Raw genomic sequence first — 21,119 nt, 5'->3', positions numbered from 1 at the left:
GACAAGATGCAAGAAGTGGTGTGCTTGCACTGTTAAAACTAATTTAAGAGTTTACGCTTTGACACACAGGAAGAATTGGATATGAATGTCAAACAGAAAGTGACATATTGAAGGAAAAAACAAGATGCAATGACCGTAAATAGAGTTGAAAACAACAGGAAAAGGAGACATAAAACAGAAAGCATTAATATGAATAAAAAGCAATAAAACACCTTATAACACTAAATCATAAACACTTCTGAAATTTCACTTTTTTTGAGTTTTGGATCCTTGGTCACACAGAATAAGTCACCATAAGATAAAACAAAGGCTGTGACACTAACAGATTGGAAAAGAAACATGACAGACTAATCAATAGATAATGAAATGCAACTGTTAACTGATTTGTATTAATGATTTGAAGAAACAGCTCTCAGATGTGAACGTGTGTGGCAAAGAGCCACGCTGTGTAGGAGAAGCATTCACACATAAGAACCACAGAGGATGTTCTCTAATGTGTTATTAACACGACTTTCTCTTCTTCTGTTAGATATTTTATCTATCCTGTGCTCCTAAAATGGGAAGCTGCATTGTCATAAACACAGACACAGTGAGTCCAGTGGGAGTGTGTGTAATTGAATTAGGTGCACGGTGCATCAGCTGTTCATCTGAGCTTTAAGAAGTATTATCAGTTAAGCCTGTCCTCCCTCACCGGTACACTCATTCACCTCTCTCCTTCTCCTCCATACTCAACTAACCCTTGCTCTCCCACATTTTCTCTCCTTTTTCTTGCCTGCTCGGTCTTCCAAGTGAGAAATCAATCTGTGAGCGCTGCTTGTTGAGATGTTGCATATTTAAAGATGTGAATGACATCTGGGAATTGTTTCCAAAATGGGGTATGTGTGAAAGGAGACTTTAGCAGCTGGCCGGGAAATTGTTGAGTCACCAGTATTGATCCATTTAATCCTCAGCTCGTGCTGCTGTAGAGGCAATAATGAAGATTCTTATTGCACTTTAGGTCCATTTTGAAGATTACTGATGTTATAAAGTTTTTTTTGGATTGTGATGAAATGCATAATTAATTTCAATATTTGTGTGCCTTCTTAAATTCATACTCCATGTAATCACTTCCTGGGTCTCTCTCACGGTGATGGCTCCGCGTCACAGTTGCCATGCAAACCCAGGTAATAATCCCTGGATATCCTGCTGCCCAGGGGATTGTGGGAAGTCATGAAATGCCAAACACATGCGAAGACACAGACCCACAGCTACTGCCATATGGTCCTTTTATAGCAATATATTGATTTTGGGTCTAAAATTTTCAGGTTTAGAAAGCGAGTTGTTCGCCAAATGCAAATATTTACACAGGAAATTAATCTGCATTCTGAATGCAGCCTTCACATTCCCTGCCTTCTCCTTGTGTTTTTTTCTAAGCAGCTTTATTTTCTTCTTAAATGCATTCCTGTATTTTTTGTCACCCTTTATTTCTCTCTCCTTGCCAGGACACAGAATTCAGTGTTGCTTTTCTGAGGATTTACACCAAGCAACTTAATGACCCACTGCTGCAGATTTTTACTTGTCTCTTTCTCATAATGTGAGGAGTACTGCACTTTTGATTCATGAGTCTGGTCTGCCAAGTCTATTAGCCTTTGACCAGTTTATCCATGCTGGGTGTCTGTTTTCTCCCCCTAACCATCCGGACAAGTATGCTCTCACAAGCACACACAGAGTTAGCGAAGGAGCAGAGAGAAAGCAAACAAGCTGAAATAGAGAAATGAGGTATTGATAACTGGCCCCTTCAAATATCCACTGCAGGGTGTACAGATTAACACACTAAAGAACTCAAACCATGAAACACACTTCCTCTCATCAGCTGAAGCCAATCACAAGACCAGAGAATCTGAGGGGAAAAAAGGGAAGAGAGTGAAAGACAAAGAGCAGCAGAATGATGGTGACGAATAAACTCTCCACTCCCACGTCAGAGTACTTGCTGTGAATAACCCTGTCTGTGAGTGTGTGAACACTCTGAATGAGAGAGCCCCGCTCCTGAGCCCAGGAAACATGGACGTCAGTCTGTTGTTGAGAACTATTCGCTCTAAAACTTAGCATGATGCATCGTCTGTGTGTTTATGTGCGTTCTGTTGTGTCCCTGTATGTCAACTGTAAAGCTTTACGTAACCCACAGTTCAGCTGAAATTGGCATGTTTACATCTTATTATTTTATACTGAAATCCATTACCGTGAGCTGTCCGCGTGAAATAAACACATTTAAAAACTGCATTTGTGTCACGCCCACAGGCTTTTAGGCACCAGCCCTCTTCAAACAAAAAACACAATTAATGCCATTTTGTCCTTCAGCACGGCACCGTTCGATCAAAGGCGGTCCATGTGCACAAAACACTGCAGATCATTTGGTGTTCCTGATGTGTTAGCAACAGTTTGCTGAGATACTGTTGCTGCCGATGTATTAGACACTTTAGCCTGGTAGCTTAAGGGGAACTTTTTTCTCTCATGTCCAGCTTTATATTTGTATTTTCTGATTGCACTAGAGAAGCTTTGCATGATTCACAGTTCAAAATAATCATTGTTTATCTTGTACTGGATCTTGGTGCAGCTCCTCAGTTCAGAACAAGGTGTTTTAGTTTCTTCCCCTTTAAGGCCAAGCTCTTGTAACCACTTTAATTTCTGATTAGCTGCCCCTCGTTTACAAAATGTTTAGTCATTGTACGAGATGACGTTGGGTTTTTTGCTTTAAAGGCTGAGAAAACAGCTGATGTGTGTGGACTCCAAGTGTTTTCGCTTTCAGATGAAGAAATAATAATAATAATAATAATAATAATAATAATAATAGCAGCAGCAGCATCATTTCAGATCTGGATAACTAAACATGTATATAAACAATCTCAACTTTGGACCTGATAAAGTGATTTGCTAGAGATATTTTAAATCAAGTTTGTCCAGGCAAACATCTGAGAAAAAGCCTGAAGCTAATGAAGCACTTCAGCATGCGTGGCTGCTTGTGTAGCACGGTTTAAAGCAAACACTTGCTTTGGAGCAGTCTAATAAGCTGCACTGCTAAAGGGTTTTGCTTCTTTTGCTCATTGCCAGGGAACATTTGCATACATGTTTGACCTTGCGTATCATTGATCCTGAAGGAAAAGCTCCCACTAAACTCCTGCTAAATGAGCACCTCCCAGTCCCCCCATTCACTGAATGCACAGCAGTAATAGGAGCTCTCAGGGCTGTTAATAAGAGAAGATGAATCATTAATGAAGAGACGCTGGAGTTAAATTCTGGCCTTTTACTGCTTGGTGTTTGACCCAGATCACAGGGATCCTGGCTCAGCTCTAATAAAAACAGAGACATATAGTTTTATAGATGTTGTCTAAACCAGACACAGTAAGCGGAGGGAGAGCACTTGTGAGAAAACCTTCTGCTTTTGGTCTGCCCGCCCTCTTGTGCCTTTATTGTCTAATTATTCCCATCACAGACCGGCACAATAACAACAATGCATACAGCAGCAACAATATGATTATGCGCAGACACCCACGCAGGAACAATATGCAGCGTAGCAATCCAGATAATGGCATTACACATGCATACAAAGGCAGAGCTGAGAGTGTTTTGGACAGTGGCTTTATCTGCTTGTTATAACCCATGTAGTCTTATACAAACACCGTCTGTTGTCTTCAGTTGCGCTCTGTATCTTGTCTTCCTTAGGGTCCCTGCTCCTGCTCCAGTGCCCCAAAGCCACCCCCACCTCCCCATCCCTACATGACGGCCTCTTTTGTTTCCCTGTCTGGAATTTAGCTCCTGGCTGAAGGGGCCTGGGCAAGGGACAAAACATACTTCACAGCATTAGATAGTGGCCCAAACAGTTATTTTACTTTTTGCACACTCACAAAGTTGAGCAGCCGCCCACAAAATTCTCCTGTTCTTAAAGTAACACCAATCTTTTTTGTGGGGCCCTGCATAGTCTGGGTGATTATCCAACGACACACACCACAGGGGAAACAAGGACAATGACATTTGATCCTGTATGTTGCTATTAGAGCTCAAAGATATGAACACAAACACAAGACTGTTTGGAGTCCACAGCCAAAAACTCACAAGGAGATTAATCTAAAATCATTGGAAGACCTTCTTCTTTTCCTGCCAATGTGCAGTTTTAAATGTCTGTTAATGTTCTGCTACACTCAGTCTGGCATCATGATTTCCACCTCATTATACGATCTCTTCTAAGACCATAAACACCTAAAACTTTGAACTAACATAAACTGTTTACAGAGGGTGCAGCTTTGTAATTTTGAAAAGCTCTGCAGAGAAGCAACACTGGCAGAGATCTGCAATCTGCTAAAGGCCACAGCCTGCGGGTACAACAACAGAAGATAATACCCGGATTTATAATGTTAACAATAACCACACACTTTATTTATACAGCACTTTTCTTAAGAAAGGTACAAAATGCTCCACAGAGAGTAACTGAAAATAAATAACATCTACAACAGTAAGAAGACACCCTGAGATATTACGGTTTAGGACGCAGTGCTTAAATGTTTTTTGTCTTACTGCACATTAATATATCAATGCCATTTCAGGTAGTTGGACAGATATGCATCTGATTTTGATGAAATCTGAAGCTGTTCCTTTAATCCTTTTATTTATCACGCCTGCATCAGTCATGTGGTTGATCTGTTGTGTGTCAGCTGCAACTGAAGGTGGAAATTTGGCAGTTCTCTAGAAGCAGGATACACTTTTTAAAGTCTCATAGCATGACAGTGCCTGTGTCCCTGTAGCTTTAAACAAGTGTACTGTAGACTACAGATGGCAAAGAGTACAGCTGTGATTACAGTAGAGCTACTACTGCAACACACCGCCCGGGGAGAAAGGCAGGAAAAGTGGGACGCAGTGTTACAGTAAAGAGAACAAAATAAAGAGATGACGAAGAGGAGAAAAAAGAGAAAGTGGAGCAGCAGGGAGAAGAGAGAGGTAAGTGGGGCATAAAGCTACAGTTGACAAAACATAGATTGAGGCACCACAGCGTGAGCTGCTAGGAAGACCGAGATGAAGCGAAGAGCTTTCGTGGAGAGAATTAAAGTGTTGGAAGAAGCCCGTGCGTGTTTCTATTTCAACTCGACTGTGAAGACGACAACTTTTGAATATTAATGCTGTCAAAATTAAAATGCAAATTGTGTGCTTTTCCACTAGGTACACTAAAGCGAATCAATCTTCCACGAAAGACAGAAGACTGATTAATATTGGCAAATATTCTTCACTCTGAGCTACGGCTTTACTTCTTATTTTCCTTTAAAGGATGACATATTGGTGAAGGTTCTGATATTTTCTAGTTTCACAAGGACATTCGCTAAACATAAACCATGTCAACTGATGAACCACATTATTTAGCAAGTAAAATGCATTTTTATCCACAAAAATAATGAAAAACATTATTTACAGTGTTCCCGTTTTATGTGTCACTCCATGGAAAATCAATCAGGCCCTCCCAACTTCAGAATCAGTAATACCACTTCAAGTTAGAATCTAAGGCCAAAATCATAACCAACTCTGAACATCAATATCACGAACATACTATAGTTTCGATTTAATGCACCAATTCAGTGACGTAGAGTAACAGAAACCCTGGCACCCTGAATGTTTGATCTGTCTTCATTGGTAAAAAACACCTAAAGATCCTACCACCACATGTGATAACTGGCTGATCAAAACAAGTTACAGCACATAAAAGGCCTTTTTTTAAACCAACATTTTGATACCTGTGGATATTTGATGTCTTTAGGAAGTTATGAGGGGTCAAGAATGTTGAAAAGTACCAAAGTACCAAAGGTTCTTCCTCTATGGTTATTAACACCTATAAATGTTAACAGTAAAATTTTATATTTGCTAACAACACAACTGTCCAACCCAAACAAAGTTCGGCTTAATACTAATTTATCATAAGCTGGAGCTTTATATTATATAAACATAACATTGAAATTGATTTATAATGAAATTCAACACTTTTTCAGCACACACAGAAAGTGATAACTGGAGAAAGAGACGGGCAGTGAGTGAGTGAGGGGAAAAGTGGCAGACAGACACAGAGAAAGAGATGGAGAGAGACAGTGTCACCTGGCAGCATGCATATTGTCCTACACAGACTACAATAATGCTGACAGGACAGGACGTAACGGGCAGCCCCTGCCCCGATACAGCTGCGCTATGCAGCACTACACCACAACCAGGCTGCAGAATACACACACAGCTCTGAACCACGCCTTATAAAACCAGGATCTGAGATTCAACACTTGAAGAGCAGATTAATGGTGTGATTAAGTCGGCGTATCACCACCGGAACCGAAGGCAATTTCTGTTCTAAGAAAGCCCGGCCATTCTCATGACTGCTGTTCAGCAAAACCACTGTCTGTGTTCCCAGCAGACACACACAATCCACAAATTCATCCTCCAGATTCACACACAGTCTTTTTCGCTGCATTGAGGAATTATTTGCAGCCCCTGAAAAAAAAGGTTTTTGTCAGAGGCAAAAGGAAAACCACCAGCAGTCTAATAAAATTATTTATTTTCCACCAAATACAAATAATGTACATTTTTGAAAAACAAAAAAGAAAAGACCAATTTTTGTTAATAAATTGGTGAATTTTACAGAGTAATTGCCTTTAATTACTGATAGGAGGACTTGGATTGGGATACCAACTAACTTATGTTTTCATTTTGTTGACAAGTGGAGAAGCAGCGTCATCAATCAGTCATCCTGGCCAGAATCTAGGCCAAGTGGACCAATAGTCACGGACAACCATACGTCACCAATAACACAACTTTGTGTTATCAGTTGAGCCAAACCTAGCCTGGACCAGTTACCTAACCAGCTGAGAATTCATCAATAGGCCAGTTTGTATGTGTGTATGTGGTGCAGTATTGATCCAGATGAGGTGAGAGAGTGTGCTTTTTGTTGTGAAGTGCATGATAAAGTAAAGTCATAATTGAACAAGGACAAAGGTTGGTCAGCAGGGTTGCGGCTGTACAAAGAAATCCCTTGTTAAACTCTGGGAACGGTTCTTACAGCTGTGAGTCCATCACACAAATACACAAGGTTAAACCTGCAAATGACAAAATGAACAGCCAGAAAAACCTGCTGCCAATCTGGGGAATAAAAGCTTGTGGTACAGCTCTGCTTTTTCAGTCTATTAAAATGATTTCCTACTTCAGATGTCTGAAGGTGAAGAAATAAGTAGCACATTTCTTTAACCAACTAACATTTCCAGAACAGAGCAAACAAAACCTAGCAGCATGTTTTAGAAACCATAGTATTTTTTTATAGTACTCATTGTATTTTTTAAATTACAAGCGTTTAATTAAGCAATTTTCAGAAATTAAATGGTGAAGCTGCATGTGAGACCAGACATTCAACTGTCTTTAGCCTGCCAGCTTCATACTACTAAGTCCATGTGATGTCTGATTGATTGTCTGGTGAATTCACAGCCAGTGGTCTCAAAATAACCAACACCTAAATCAAACTGTTTCCATTAGTGAGAAAAGATCTGATGTTAACTATCTGCTGGCTTAATGTGGGAAAGCAAAGCTGATTCAGCTGCCACTGTCGGGAGTTCACATGTGAAAACCGCATATTAGTACTACATGCAACCGATAAGCGAACCAATGTCTAAACCACAGTCTAGCTTTGACATTAGCATAGGCAGTAAAAAATATGGACGCAGCCTCTGGGTCTGAAAAAATAGCCAATGCTTAAGTGTTTTAAATCTGCATTTTTTTTTAAAGTGACCAACAGGGGGCGATTGATGTGGTTGCACAAACACTCGCAGTCATATAGAAATCTATGGAAAAACAGCCCTGGGCTCCTTTGCTCTCTGACCTTGGTAAACAATCTCCTGATGATTTATGGGCTCAGTCACGACTTTCTGGTTTTATTGAATAAAACATGACGCTAATTTTGTAAATTAAGGTCATTACAGGAGTCAGAAAGGAGGAATATTTCTGTATGCTGATTGGTTAACGGTGAAAGTTCACACTTCATTAACCACTGGGTGACGTCACAGCAGCTACCCAGTCACGCTTTAGATATTATGACAATGGAGGTATGACGCTATGGTCCAGTGAATAATGATTAACTTTACTGCTCAACTATCTAAGAGGTCCACCTTAAATTACATGATGCGGGGGGAGAGAACACCACAATAAAATCACATGGAGCAAAATATAATAAAATCATACACTCAGTGAAGACATTAATATTTCAGTGCTGCATTATTAAACACCATCATAGCTGAATGAGAAAATACCACAACTTTCGCTGCTTGAAAACAGAAGACAGCCCTGAGGCAGTGGTCGACTCTGTTTCATTAGATCGCGCTCAATTAACACATGCACCACACACAAAAACACAAATAGATGCAAGCAGTCTGAGCTGAGACAGGAAAGGGTTTAATCTCATTAAGGACACAAATGCAATGCATGTAGTTAATACATAACCCTAAATGTCACCACAGAAGCATACGGTGACGTACGTTACTCAAAGTCTTTGTCCAGCTTTGTTCTGGAGGACTGAGTGCACATGTGACGGATGCATTACAATGACACAAAGCAAAATTCACTGCTTCGCTGGCTTCTTTGAATGAATATACTATACCGAGTTCACAAAAGATATAAATAACCCATAAAACTGGACAGGCAAGCCTTTTATCAAGCAGCACTGCAAGAGCTGAAGATGGAGAGACGAATCTTCCCTGCAACCACTGACAAAGCCAACGCAGATGCCTCAGTGCTGAAATTCTCCCCGAACTGTTGCTTTTGTGTTTTTCACATTTTAACCGCATAACAACCAAAAGGTAAAAGGTCAGATGACTACAGCACACAAAGCTCAACTGAGAGTTTTAATCTAAGGCAACACAAATAAGCACACAGAGAATGCCACAAGTTAAAAAGGAAAAAAAATCCTGCACTCTTACTACAAGAATTATTAAATCTAGAGTTCAGTTGAATGTTAAGTGGCCAGCTCATTAAACTGATATACACCGGTTGATCCAGTAACGTGTCACTCACCTTCTGAAGGCTGGTTGGGTTCAGTTGTGTTTTATCGATGATCTTTATTGCAACCTGGGAGAAAAAAACAAACAAAAACAAAATAAATACAGAGAATTTATCACACTTGCCCAACAAAAACTGGCTTATTTAACGCCAGCATAGCTCACTGGTTGAGCAGGTGATCACATGCCACACGGCTGAAATGTAGCAGTTCGAGTCCGATCCGTGGCCCTTTGCTGTATAATTTCCACTGCTTTCATTTTTTAATCAATTAATTTGCTGTTTTTTTGAGTTGTATTTATTATCAGCCACTTAAGTGTCCATATTGACAGTCAAGACAGTCTGACACTTGATGGCTACTGAAAAATATGCTTAGATGATGAGTTTACTCCAGCCGGACTAAATAAACCCTGAACTAGAATAATCTGAAGAATCTTTAGCATTGGGTAATACTGCTAGCAAGCACAACACAGTCCAATATTCTTAAATGAGAAAACACACGTGAATAAAAACAAACTGTAATGAGGCCAAAGAGTTCAAACCACGCTATGTTTTACAACACAGAAAAGACATAAAAGCTAAAACTTACTTAATAAAGCAAGAGGTTTAACAGCATGTGTTGACCCGGACATACCAGTACAACTTTAAACCACCATATATGTCTTCTGCTTTATGTGGGTGGAAACAGCAGCTATCACATGATTAAGCCAGTGGCAGACACACAAAGTTTCTTGAGCCCGGAGTTATCAACTGAGCTAATGTAGGTCAAGGGTTTTATGAGAAGAAAGACTACAGTGTATTTAAACACATGGACGTACACCCACCCACCCACCCACCCACCCACCACACACACACACACACACACACACACACACACACACACACACACACACACACACACACACACACACACACACACACACACACACACACACACACACACACACACACGGTCTTTCTTCAAAAGGTTTAAAGGCCTTGACTGCACTACAAGGAGTATTTACTTCTGCTCCAAACCCTAAACTCTTTTCTTTTAGCCTCATATGAGCCACTGTGCACGGCTGCCCTTCAGCGTAATAATTATCAGGATTTTTTATGCTTTTTGCTTTCTGTGCATTGTTTTTCTCTCCTTCTTGTTTCTTTGAACTCACCTCTCTGCCGGTCAATATGTGTCGCGCCAGTTTAACCTTGGCGAAGTTGCCTTTGCCGATGGTTTTGAGCAGTCGGTAGTTTCCAATGTGTGGCTGTTCATCTGAACACAAGGCGATGGAGTTACGACATCTGGCACCAAGTGAGCGGCTTGACCAGCCCGTGCCCTTCTCTGAGCGGCTGGCCGACAGGGAGGTATGCTGAAGAAAGAGAGAGATAAATACATAAACTACTGTGACAATTCAATTTAGTGGAATCTTTAGTGGAATCTTAAGAACTGTATCCAATGTGAAATCTTAGATGTGATACTCTCTAACTGTAAGAGAAAACAATTTTTGCTTGAAAGAAGACTCACACTCACAGTTCGTTAAATAAAAACAATATTAGAGCTGAACGGTTAAAAAAATTTTTTTTTTTCAAGCAAAACAGTTCAGTTGTGCAGCTCTCCCTTGAAAATAAATCACAGTAGATGGAATATACCTATTAAATTTTACATCTATTGAATTTTTAAGTATTTTTTCACCTTTAATTGGCTAAATTATTATTTAAGTGGAAATTTAACTAGTTGTAAACCAAACATATTTAAAATACTTGCACCGATGTTGAAAGAGTGAAAGAGAGTCACAAGCTCCAAATGATCTGCATGCCTATAGATACCTTGTGACACTGACTATGTAACTGCATGCCTGTACCAGACACCAGAAGTTGAAAAGAAAGTGCACCCAGCACCCCTCAATGTTTTTATTCAGCACACTCGTGTGTGGCTGCAGGCTCAGTGACGTTAGACTCGTGTTCCTAATGATGGTGGTGGGAAACCGATCTGGCCTTCATACCTGAGCGTCTGTTGATACTCACAACATGCTCATATCTAAAACTACCACACAGTCTGGATTTAATCACCCTTTAAAGAATAGATCGGTGAGTGAAACAGCAGGATAACTGCGACAGCCAACCAACCAACACTTTGTCATTTTCTCACAGTGATGAGGGAGAGACAGGTAATATAGGTCTGACAAATGTTACGCTCTGTGTGTCAGCCAGACCGAGCTTTACTCCAGCAATATGAGTGCAGCGCTATTCTTATTATCATTGGCCTTTGGTGTTGTGTGTCAACACATTAATGGAATGAGTTCTACTGACTTTATATTGATCATGTTTCATATTTCAATTGGAGTCAAATGTATTCTGATCATTTATCTTTAAACAGGCTTGACTGTCGGTTTTATTTGACCGCTTTACTTCAAGTTTTAATCTCTCCATTTGCTTTCCCAAGCACTGAATGGACACATAAATACCCATCTGCAGTAAGGATGACATGCGGAACAAAGAAACAAGAAAATAGAGGAAGCTTCAGGGCAAACGCAGGTACCTGACTACAATGAAAACAAACATCTGAAATGAAGGGTGAACATTACTATTGTAAAATCTCAGCATTAAATGTTGTTTGTTAGCTACAAAGTACTTTCACAATCAATCAATGATGCAGAAGCTTGTTCCTGACAGTTGTATCAGTTTTTACCTTGTAACTCAAAGGCGGATGAGATTCAGTCCTTCCTGCAAACGACTTGCTACACTTTTCACTATATTTAGCAAATCACTACTTTTCTCTGTGAAAGCCATCAGGAAATGTTCCAGCTATAGACCGCTTCATTTGGAAAACTGTAAATAACAACTGTTCATTACTCACTGTGTTACAGGGTGATATTTCATGCAAAGCATGAATAATTAGCATTATTTTCAAAGGACGAAAAAGTGCACCGTCATTGCAATCAATTAAAAATGAAAAAGCTCAAATAAATTGCATAGCACTCCATACAGATGTCAAAGTTCGGCATTAAGATCTGTTCACTCGTCTGAGACAGCAATTTTTTTCTCCCACCTGATTTCTTTAAATTCAGTTGAAATGAATTGCTTTCATTTCCACCCCAGATTAGCGGCGTCTCTGCCTGGACAAGCAAAAAGTAAAAAGTGCCAGAAAAAGTTCATGCCCAGCCCTGTCAGACTAGACCTTTTAGAAAAATGAGAATTACTCAATATTCAAAACTACATGTCATAAGAAACTGCAGCGACTTGTAGCACCATTGATGTTAAGTGATGTAGAAAATAACAGAAACCCAAAGATTTCTACAAAACTCATGTCTGTTTTTTTAGATGACTCAACAGCCGACCCTATTTCCACCAACTCAGTAGTGCAGGAACATATTTGCTTCTCGTTTCAGGAGCCAACTCACATTTCCATGGGTTTGAGAATAATTTTTATCTGGTAAATGTTGCCGTTTTGGTATATTTCCACAAAAGCAATATCATGATTAACATATTCTGTGAATCTCTGGTAAATTTCTAGATTAGGCAATATCACTGGCAGAGTGTTGCCTAAGAAGAATCTGCAGACAAATGAGGTTCAAGTCAAGAAGATCTGTGATTCCACCTCAGACTGTATTTCTAAGTATCTTTCACCATTGCCCACCCCCTCCAGTCGTTCAGCTGCTTGCTAAGATCATTTCTGATTTGCTGTTAGGACCTTTTAAACCCAGCCTGTTTTACCCGTTTGCATCTCTCAGACATCAAAAAGCTTTCATCGCGCCTCCTTTTTGTCGTTCTCTTTGTGGACTTTCATTCTTAGGTTTTATTAGCTTTCCAAAATGCATTTTTTTGAAACACTTGAGGCATTTTTCCTCATATTTCTAATACAAAACAGCAAAGACAAAGAGAAAAGCAGGTTTTTGAGAAATGTGCTACATCCCTGGGGGAAATTAACTGGTTGTAAATGAAGAAAGGAGATGTTTCTAGCTCATATGCTATGTGAAGAAATTACTATTAAAAGCTAAACTACCATGTAAAAAAACAAAATGTCGAGTTTATTGTTTAGAAGAATAAATTTGACTGTGGGCTGTCTGCAACATTAATCAGTACACCAGAAAACAAATAAAAATCGCCCTCAGCTGTTATTCTTCCGTCTCTCTTTCTGATGCTGATCACACATCAAGGTTCGGACCAAAATAGTACAAACTGAAACTAATATTTTATTGAAGGATTATAACTAAAGAGGTGGAATATGATATTTAAAACGCCATAGCCACCAAGCAAATGTGTTCCTTCATTTTCTCCTCTTCCTCTCCCTTCCCCCCTTTAATTTCACCTCCTCTTCTCTCTCCTCTGGTTCATCCCTTCCCCCAGACAAATCAATTTGCCTCCTTTCTCTCTATTCTCCTCGCCATGCCCGGACACGCCCTCTCTTTTGTCTCACGACGCTATCTTCATTTTCAGCGACCTCTCATGATTTTGAGCATCCCGGTGGCCTCCATCACTCTACTCCCATCTCGCCATCTCCCCATCTTCAGGGAGTGCAGTCTATCGATTCACCCAATCCTTCTGATTACCACGCAGTTTCATTCACAAGCAGGCCCGTGCGTGTGTGTGTGTGCTTGAGCAAGATGTGATGGAGTCTATATTGCTGGTAGACTGCAGCAGCAAAGATATCATAGGGTGGGGAGTGGGGCGATTAAAGCCCCCACCCTCCCCCTCCAGTATGGGTGTAAGGTGACATTTGATATAGAAGATGGATGAAGGGCTCTGTGTGTGTGTGGGTTGTTGCTAAATGATTTGCACATTCAGCAAACAAGCTGCACCTTGTCCTTGTAGACTGAAAGCACTGAGATTTGGTGTCCATCTGCATCGTTAAATCGTAACAAGAACGTGTGCGAGGTTAAACCAATACAATGTTTATCCTTATTGCAAAATCAGATTTTGCTTCTGTCCAGTATGCATACTCCGGAGCCCTAAAATGATAAAGTACCAAAAACACCACTTCCTCTAATGATCCTTAGGGTAACTCTAAAGAACTGAGTCAATCCCCAGATCCCAGTATTAAAATTCCCAACTTTGAACCATTAAAAGCACATTTATGGTCTGGTTCAAAAAAAATGTTGAAGCCTGCTGATAACAGCTACATAGTGGGAAGCTATTTTCAGAACTCACTCCACTTGGATGCTGCTAAGGTGTAAAATTAGTCACTAAAGTGGACTGCTCCACTCTGTTTGTACTGTTGGTGCCTATTGAAGCGTTTTTAATTAAATTATCCGACAATACAGCTTGTTGACTCTTAAAGACCACCAAAGAAGTTTGTGCTTCAGTTTCGTTGAGTGAGATTCTGGTGTTTTGTTAGTCTTTCATTTTACAGTTTACACTTTAGTCTCTATGAAAAAAAAACAAGCTGAAATGTTCTTTGTTACTTTCTGAATAATTCCTTCCACATCAACTTACAGAGGAACACACTGTTGACAGGCAAGGCTCCTGTCAATGACTCAACAAAGGAAGCATGCCAGCTTATTCCTATAAATTCATGTGTGGCTTACACGAATGACAGCTTGATGTCAATTAAACAACAATGCGCTGAAGGTGTGAGCGTAGCTGCCAAAGGGCCTGACATGATGCCGAAAGATCTGATGCAGACTTTTAGCTTGAAAAGTTGCCAAAAGTTGTTTAAAGAAATTTCTGCACTTTATGCATAGTCATCCACGTCTATAATCAGCTTATATACACAGGTACAGGACATTTTCCCCACATCAGGCAACACAACATGTATGTCCGAGCACCTTAATGGTTTTATTTCAAACCTGCAGTGCTCATTACACTTTACACTCTCTGTTCTGACACTTCTGGTGTTTGCTGTTTGGTGCTTTACTTGCTAATTTACTTCATGTAGCCATTTTATTGTATTTCATTTAGATTTAAAAAAAACTAATAGAGTAATTTGATTTTGTGGAGCTATTTGCTTTTGGCTGATGTTTTCTTATTAGATTTTGTGTTAGTTTAATATAAGCTGGCTGCTATAACAGAATAATTTTTATCTTATAATTAATAAGATAAAATAAAACTACAGCCTCTTGTGCGGTTTCTCAACATTTTCACATCTTTATGATGGCGTGACATGCCTGAAGGATGATGCTCATGATCAGGTGTCAACAAAGCAGATAAAGATCTGTTCTTAAACCAAGAGCAAAAAATGATTTAACACTAACACATTTAACTGGTTTTTCTAAGCAGATCTGCAGCATTCTGGTCTGGTTTTCTGTGAAAAACTACAGAGATATCATGAGCTACAAATCACAGGAAATCACTTTTAGTTTGCAATAAGAGGTAAGTGTTTGCTCAGGTATGTGGTGGCATTGCGGTGGCATACACGTTTGCATGTCTGGCTTGGCTATTGTACAGCACAGGAGTTATCTTCCATCTGCACTGATCTGTGTGGGAGTAGAGCCAAACAAAATGGATATGAATCGATGAATGGAAACTCGTGAATCTCATCTACTCTCAATATGGGCCTAATCTGCCTGAGGAACATTTTCCTCTTTTATACTCCGTGGAACATGACTGTCATCTTTTCTAGTTTATCATTTCTCTGGATGCTGTTTCTCTTCTGTAAATTAAACTTTTGTTGTTGTTGTTATAGGGATTATTGCTTATATGTTGTAGCGGGAATCATAAATAACTCAATACAAAAGACTCAGCTCACTGTTGCAAAGAATTAAAAATGTGATTTTTTTGTGGTCTGTTATATTAGTTTTAAATTAAGCTGGAGGAATGTAAAGGCGAGGCAGGCAACACTACGTCAAGAAACCCACTATGACGAATACAAATGTGCTTCCACACAATGGACCACACCCTGAGGGAGGTGTCTTGGACTTACTTTTGCTCTGAGTGTGTGTGTGTGTGTTGGGTAGGGAGGTACTAAGTAAAGACAGGATGTGTGACCTTATGTCCAGCAGAGGAATGGTGTAACTTTCAGCCATCGTCACAGACACAGTGACCTACAGTACCAGTCCAGCTTCCTCTTCTGCTCCAGAGGCTCTCTGCCTCAGACTGGTACGTCACTGGCTCTATTACACATGACTGCAGACACGTCATCTACATAACATAACAGAAAAAAACAAAGAGATAAGAAGGATTCTTATCTTATGCTAAAAAAGGAAAGAGAAATTGCCGTCAGTAACAGTGAGTTGGATATGTTAGATTTCTTGTCCTGCCCGAGAGGTTAAAGCATGTTCAGCTTTAACTGTAAACTATGTAGGAGGGAAAAACTTAAAGGTATTTAAAGGGAAACAAAGAAACAAACCAGTTTAGGGAAATACATACTTATTGCAGTGATAGGAAAGTCCCACAATGACTTTATTCCAATAGGTTGTTTTGAATGTAGCCAACCAGGTGCTAGTTTCACAGACAGTTTTGACTTTTCCTATGCATTAGTCCAAGGCAGTGCTTTTCTCTGTGGGGCACTGAGTCACAGCAGGTGGTCTACACTGACCTTATGCTATTATTTGTTTCAACAAGAATTCAACTGGGGGAGCACTGGTTTCTGGCCACTTACACTACGACATAAAAATAAAGATTGACTTATTTTAAGCCAAAGCTAACTATATCCTTACCATTGTAATGCGCAGTTACACCTTCATTTAGAAGAAGCACCCCCCCCCTCCCCCCCCCCCCAAAAAAACCCCCCAACATGACTCATCATGTGTTGCTAAGAATAATAAATACATAACAAACACTACTTTGTTATCAAATCCAATTTATGGTGTTTACTGAAATAAGCTGCTTTAAGCTGCGTTGAATTATTAGTCAAGCAGCTACACCCAACATCAAAATTAGCCTACATAAACCACTAGACCATTAGAAAGTACCAACACGAGGGTTACACTACCCACTATCTCAGCAGCATTTTTTAGGCTTCTTAGTCCCTCTTCCTTTTTTTAGACTAACAATTTCTGCAGAAGCTACTTAGTGTGCCATTATTTTTGTTGTAAGTATCTTTATTTACTTATTAATTGTGCTCCTGCTTAAGAAAGTTAAGGTCTTAAGCTCTTATGGTCTGAATTTACACATCTATTTTAAGTATATTTCCATTATCTAAGCCGTAGTAAACTCTATTATTGTGAAACTGGCCCCAGATCATATAATTTGAGGTTGACTGGCAGCTCTACATTCCTCTCATGCAACCGGCAATCTACGCTTTAAGTCTAACTGCTAGTGGGAGTACACATTAAAGATATTAGCTTTGTCCACGCTCGCAAGACAGTCTTCCTCTTCCTCTCTAAGAACTCAGGATCCCTGTATAAACCTGTCACATCTCACTCATCCATCAGGAGTGTGCGTCAAAAGCAGCAGGAAGTTGTATGAACTTAACCAGCATCACATCCTGTTCTGGAGACAGAGATGTCACAGCGATGACAGCAGACATGTCACATGTTGCGCTGCAACACTTGGCGAGCATTTCCTGGCAGGCCCCAAAAGGAAGAAAGAGCTGGTAAAAAAAAAAAAAAAAAAACATGCCGGTGACCATAACAGACAAGCTGTCTGATGCAATGGAGCTTCACCTCAACCAGCTGCTGTAGCTTCACTTTCCTCATAATGTGATCGATTCCATGTGATCGGATTTGTTTGAAAAAGCAGGAAGCATTTCGTGTGGCTTACAAAAAGGAGCGAAAATCGCATTAGTCATCTTGCATCTGTTTATTTCTGAGAATGAAAGAGGAACCAGTACTTTAAAGCCAAAACTCCAAGATATTGCCGTTCATAACAGTACTGCACTAACAGATGATGATCTCAGGGACCATACACGTTGACCTATGAGAGTGTGATAAATAAGAGTGTCAACCAAAGAGCTAAAATCAGCTAGAAAATGATCTAAACTACAACATACATAGAGGGTGATTAACCCTGGACTTGCAGAGACAGTCATTTACATCCTCTCCTAAACATTTTGTCTCACGAGGCATAGATATCTGTGCGTGAAAGACTCAAGTCTTGGTGGCAAAGGCACGGTGAAGAGTGGAGAAGGAACAACACAACCATTTTATACGCAAATATAAAAACAACATGGCAAAGTTAGTAAAACTAAAGCCCGGAAGAATAAAAGTAAAGAAAGGCGAGGCAAATGTTGTCGTTTAGCTGATGTCCATTCAGTGTGGGTTGCCAGTTAGGGTTAAAAACCCTCATCATGGATAAGACTACCCAGCTCTATTTTATAAAAAGCATATATTAAGTCTATATCAATATACAAAAGAAATCTCCTAATGGCTCATCTATTTCACAACACTCAAAGCTATGCTGTAAAGCTCAAGAGTTCTGTTCTAATTAACTTAATACTGATTTCTGACAGTATTTATGTAGCGTAATTATCAGTCCTTACTCAAACATTTCAGCGCTTACACTGTGTCACCACCATCATGTTGTGTTCATCGCAGGAAATAATCTTTTGGAGTTGATATTTCTTCATGAATCATTTGATAACACTTTCTGCTGTACTAGTAAACAGATGATAAAGAGTGGCAGGAAATGTGTGAGAGAAGAGTATGATAAATAGATGAAGGTCAAACTGGACTAAATGTGTGTATTTTTGGAATAAATGAGGGCGGAAAGAAGAATTGACTTTATTTCAAAGGGAGTCTAAATACCCCACAACTATTTCACGCTGTGACTAATAAGCATTGCTTCCACATGTTGCCCCTTAAACAACATAAATGACTGATATTCAAACAGAACATCCCTAAAGCATTTCAGATTATCCACGGATGACTAAAGCAAAGAAGCAGATAGACATTGGTTGGCTTCTGCCACAGTCACTAAAATTCCTACCAATACCATTAGCCCAAACTTGAGTCAGACCAGTGTTGCTCCTCTCCCTCTCTGTCTTTTATGGCAAGTCCAATGTTAACCTTCTGATTTATGATCAAAATACAATAATACAGCAAGGCATTTAGCAGTCTCACTCAGAGCAGCCTGATTTGATTCCACTGAGATTTGCATTTTCTTATTTTTACACGGCTTAAAACTGGTTCTTTGGGCCCTCGGGTCAGGCCAAGTACATTATAGCCAGGGGTGCACGTAAGTGGTCTGCAGGTGCGCATTTGCTGTCTTAGCTGTCACCAGATAAGAAGTTGCAGCGCGCGGTTGCATAACATAACACATAAATACTGAAAAAAGCCTATCATTGGTTTTTGTGACAGGTTATTTCCAGCCAAAACTGAAAGAAATGAGTATAATGGTGGAGGACAAAAATTATTAATTTGCTTGTGGCAGATGGTTAAAAGGAATGTTTTTATTTTAAGATATTTTAAGATATTCTAGAGGAGGACAGACATTTGTTTAGAACTCTTAAAGATATCAAGAAGCAAGCTCCTTTAAGCAATTACTTTGGTGTTCCTCCACCTCCAAAGAAATGTCAGAAGGAGTCCGAACCGCAAAAGAAGCGCGTATTCTCGGAAAAGTGGTTGCAGGAGGTGAGCTGGCTTCAAACAAATGATGAACGCACAGAGATGTGGTGCAGAATATGCCGTGAAAATCCCACTCTAGCGGACAAAAACAGCACCTTTTACATGTACACAAACCCGCGTTGCAACTTCTTATCTGGTGTGCGTCTTTTATTTTGACAGCGAATGCACACCTGCGGACCACTTATGTGCACCCCTGATTATAGCACTTATTAAGGCTTAAAATCATCATTAAATTGACCTTAATTTGAAAAATCAAGACAATGTTAACTACCCTGTTAAGTGTCAGATACTCTGGCTGTTATTAAACACCCCATTTAAAAAAAAAGTCATCTTGTGATGACCAAGTCGTCACTAAAAGCAGTAATTGTGCTGAAAAAAATCAAACTGAATATGAATAAATCACTGTTTTCTGCACCACAATGCCCCCTTTGTTAAATCCATTACCCTCTTAGGCTGAAATACCTCGGAGAGGTTTTAAGAGAAGACATTTAAATATCATCCCCTACATGAAGCGGATGGCACAAATATTAAGAGGACAACTACCCAACACTGTGGGTTAAATGTGGCCTCCTTCCTCCAGTGTGACATCATCTGGCTCCACAGTATGCAAAATGTAACTGGATTCCTCTGTCTGGACAAGGCAGGACTGCAAATGTACACACACACACGCTTTCTTTTTGCCTCTGGAAATGTGCCACATTACTCAGCATATCATTCGCCATGGCTCTGTAATCATCAGTACAGGCTGAGTAAGGGTCAGATTTATTCTGTTTGGATCAACAGCAGCGGATTAAAGAGCTGAGTCACTCCTTGGCTAGACCTCAGCTCCTCTCTCTCTAAGCCCTGCATCACTGTATAAATTTACATCGATAAATGCAAAGAAAAGGCACAATTTCCTTTGGGAAAAAATTTACTGTCCATTTCAGTCATGTCCTCACAGTGTCAGTCTCTCTGCTGCTTTTTGCAGTCATGTATGATCTCATTCATTTCTCTCATAGTTTGTGGTAGGACTGAGGGATTGAGCATGCACAGTAAGGGAGGTACAACGGTGAGATGAAAACAGCACATGGTTCATGACAGCCTACTGCAAATACATTGAAAACTTCCCAACATGTGTTAATTAACCTAAAATTGTTTTCAGACAAGTCGGCATCTTCCATGCAAACGACAGCCGCAGCGATCTGCTAGTGATCACAGCAATCACAAGCAGGTTTATGGTACAGCAACCTCTTTGCAACCAATTTCACCTAGCAACAGCCAGCAACCACTCACCAACAGGTCAGAGAATGCACATCTTTCCATAGCAACCAGATGTTACAAGGTGGCAACAGAAGAAACTTAGACTTCAAATTGTAGAGATCAAAACCAACTTTTGTATCATCTGTTTTTTTGTGTACTAAATAGAAAGGCTGGGGAGCCCCCCACCCTCAGCAAAGGAATCACCCAAGTGGAAACACTGACTACTAAGATTAGTTTTAAGTATACGGCAGTATTCAGTATTACTCAAGCAAAGACTGTGGACATGTAATAATGGAAGGTTCAGTACACAGGGTGAACGTCAGAATAGAAGTCAAACCATAATAATAGTTTCCATTTGAAAGATTTTTATAATAATGATTTAATTTTTAATTCATCTTCTGAGCTAGCGGCTCATCAGGCTTT

The 21,119-nt window shown here is 39.9% G+C and overlaps 1 protein-coding gene across 7 annotated transcripts in view; it reads right to left on the bottom strand.

Annotated features, from left to right (window-relative positions):
* mark4b (MAP/microtubule affinity-regulating kinase 4b) overlaps positions 1-21,119 on the bottom strand; it is a 59,586-nt gene that overhangs the window by 22,586 nt on the left and 15,881 nt on the right. For all 7 annotated transcript variants that reach the window (XR_014877822.1, XM_085183870.1, XM_085183868.1 and 4 more), the window contains exons 2-3: positions 10,188-10,385; positions 9,055-9,108 (exon numbers count right to left, since the gene is read on the bottom strand). Coding sequence is in view for 6 of the 7 variants with exons in the window: in XM_085183870.1 (XP_085039996.1) it covers positions 9,055-9,108; positions 10,188-10,385 (252 nt within the window). In the remaining variant the exon portion in view is untranslated. The remainder of the gene's footprint in view (positions 1-9,054; positions 9,109-10,187; positions 10,386-21,119) is intronic.

Source organism: Neolamprologus multifasciatus, chromosome 14 (genome assembly GCF_963576455.1).
Source record: "Neolamprologus multifasciatus chromosome 14, fNeoMul1.2, whole genome shotgun sequence".
NCBI classification, from domain to species: domain Eukaryota; kingdom Metazoa; phylum Chordata; class Actinopteri; order Cichliformes; family Cichlidae; genus Neolamprologus; species Neolamprologus multifasciatus.
The sequence above is the reverse complement of the archived record's forward strand: the minus strand, read 5'-3'. Positions and strand labels throughout refer to the sequence as shown.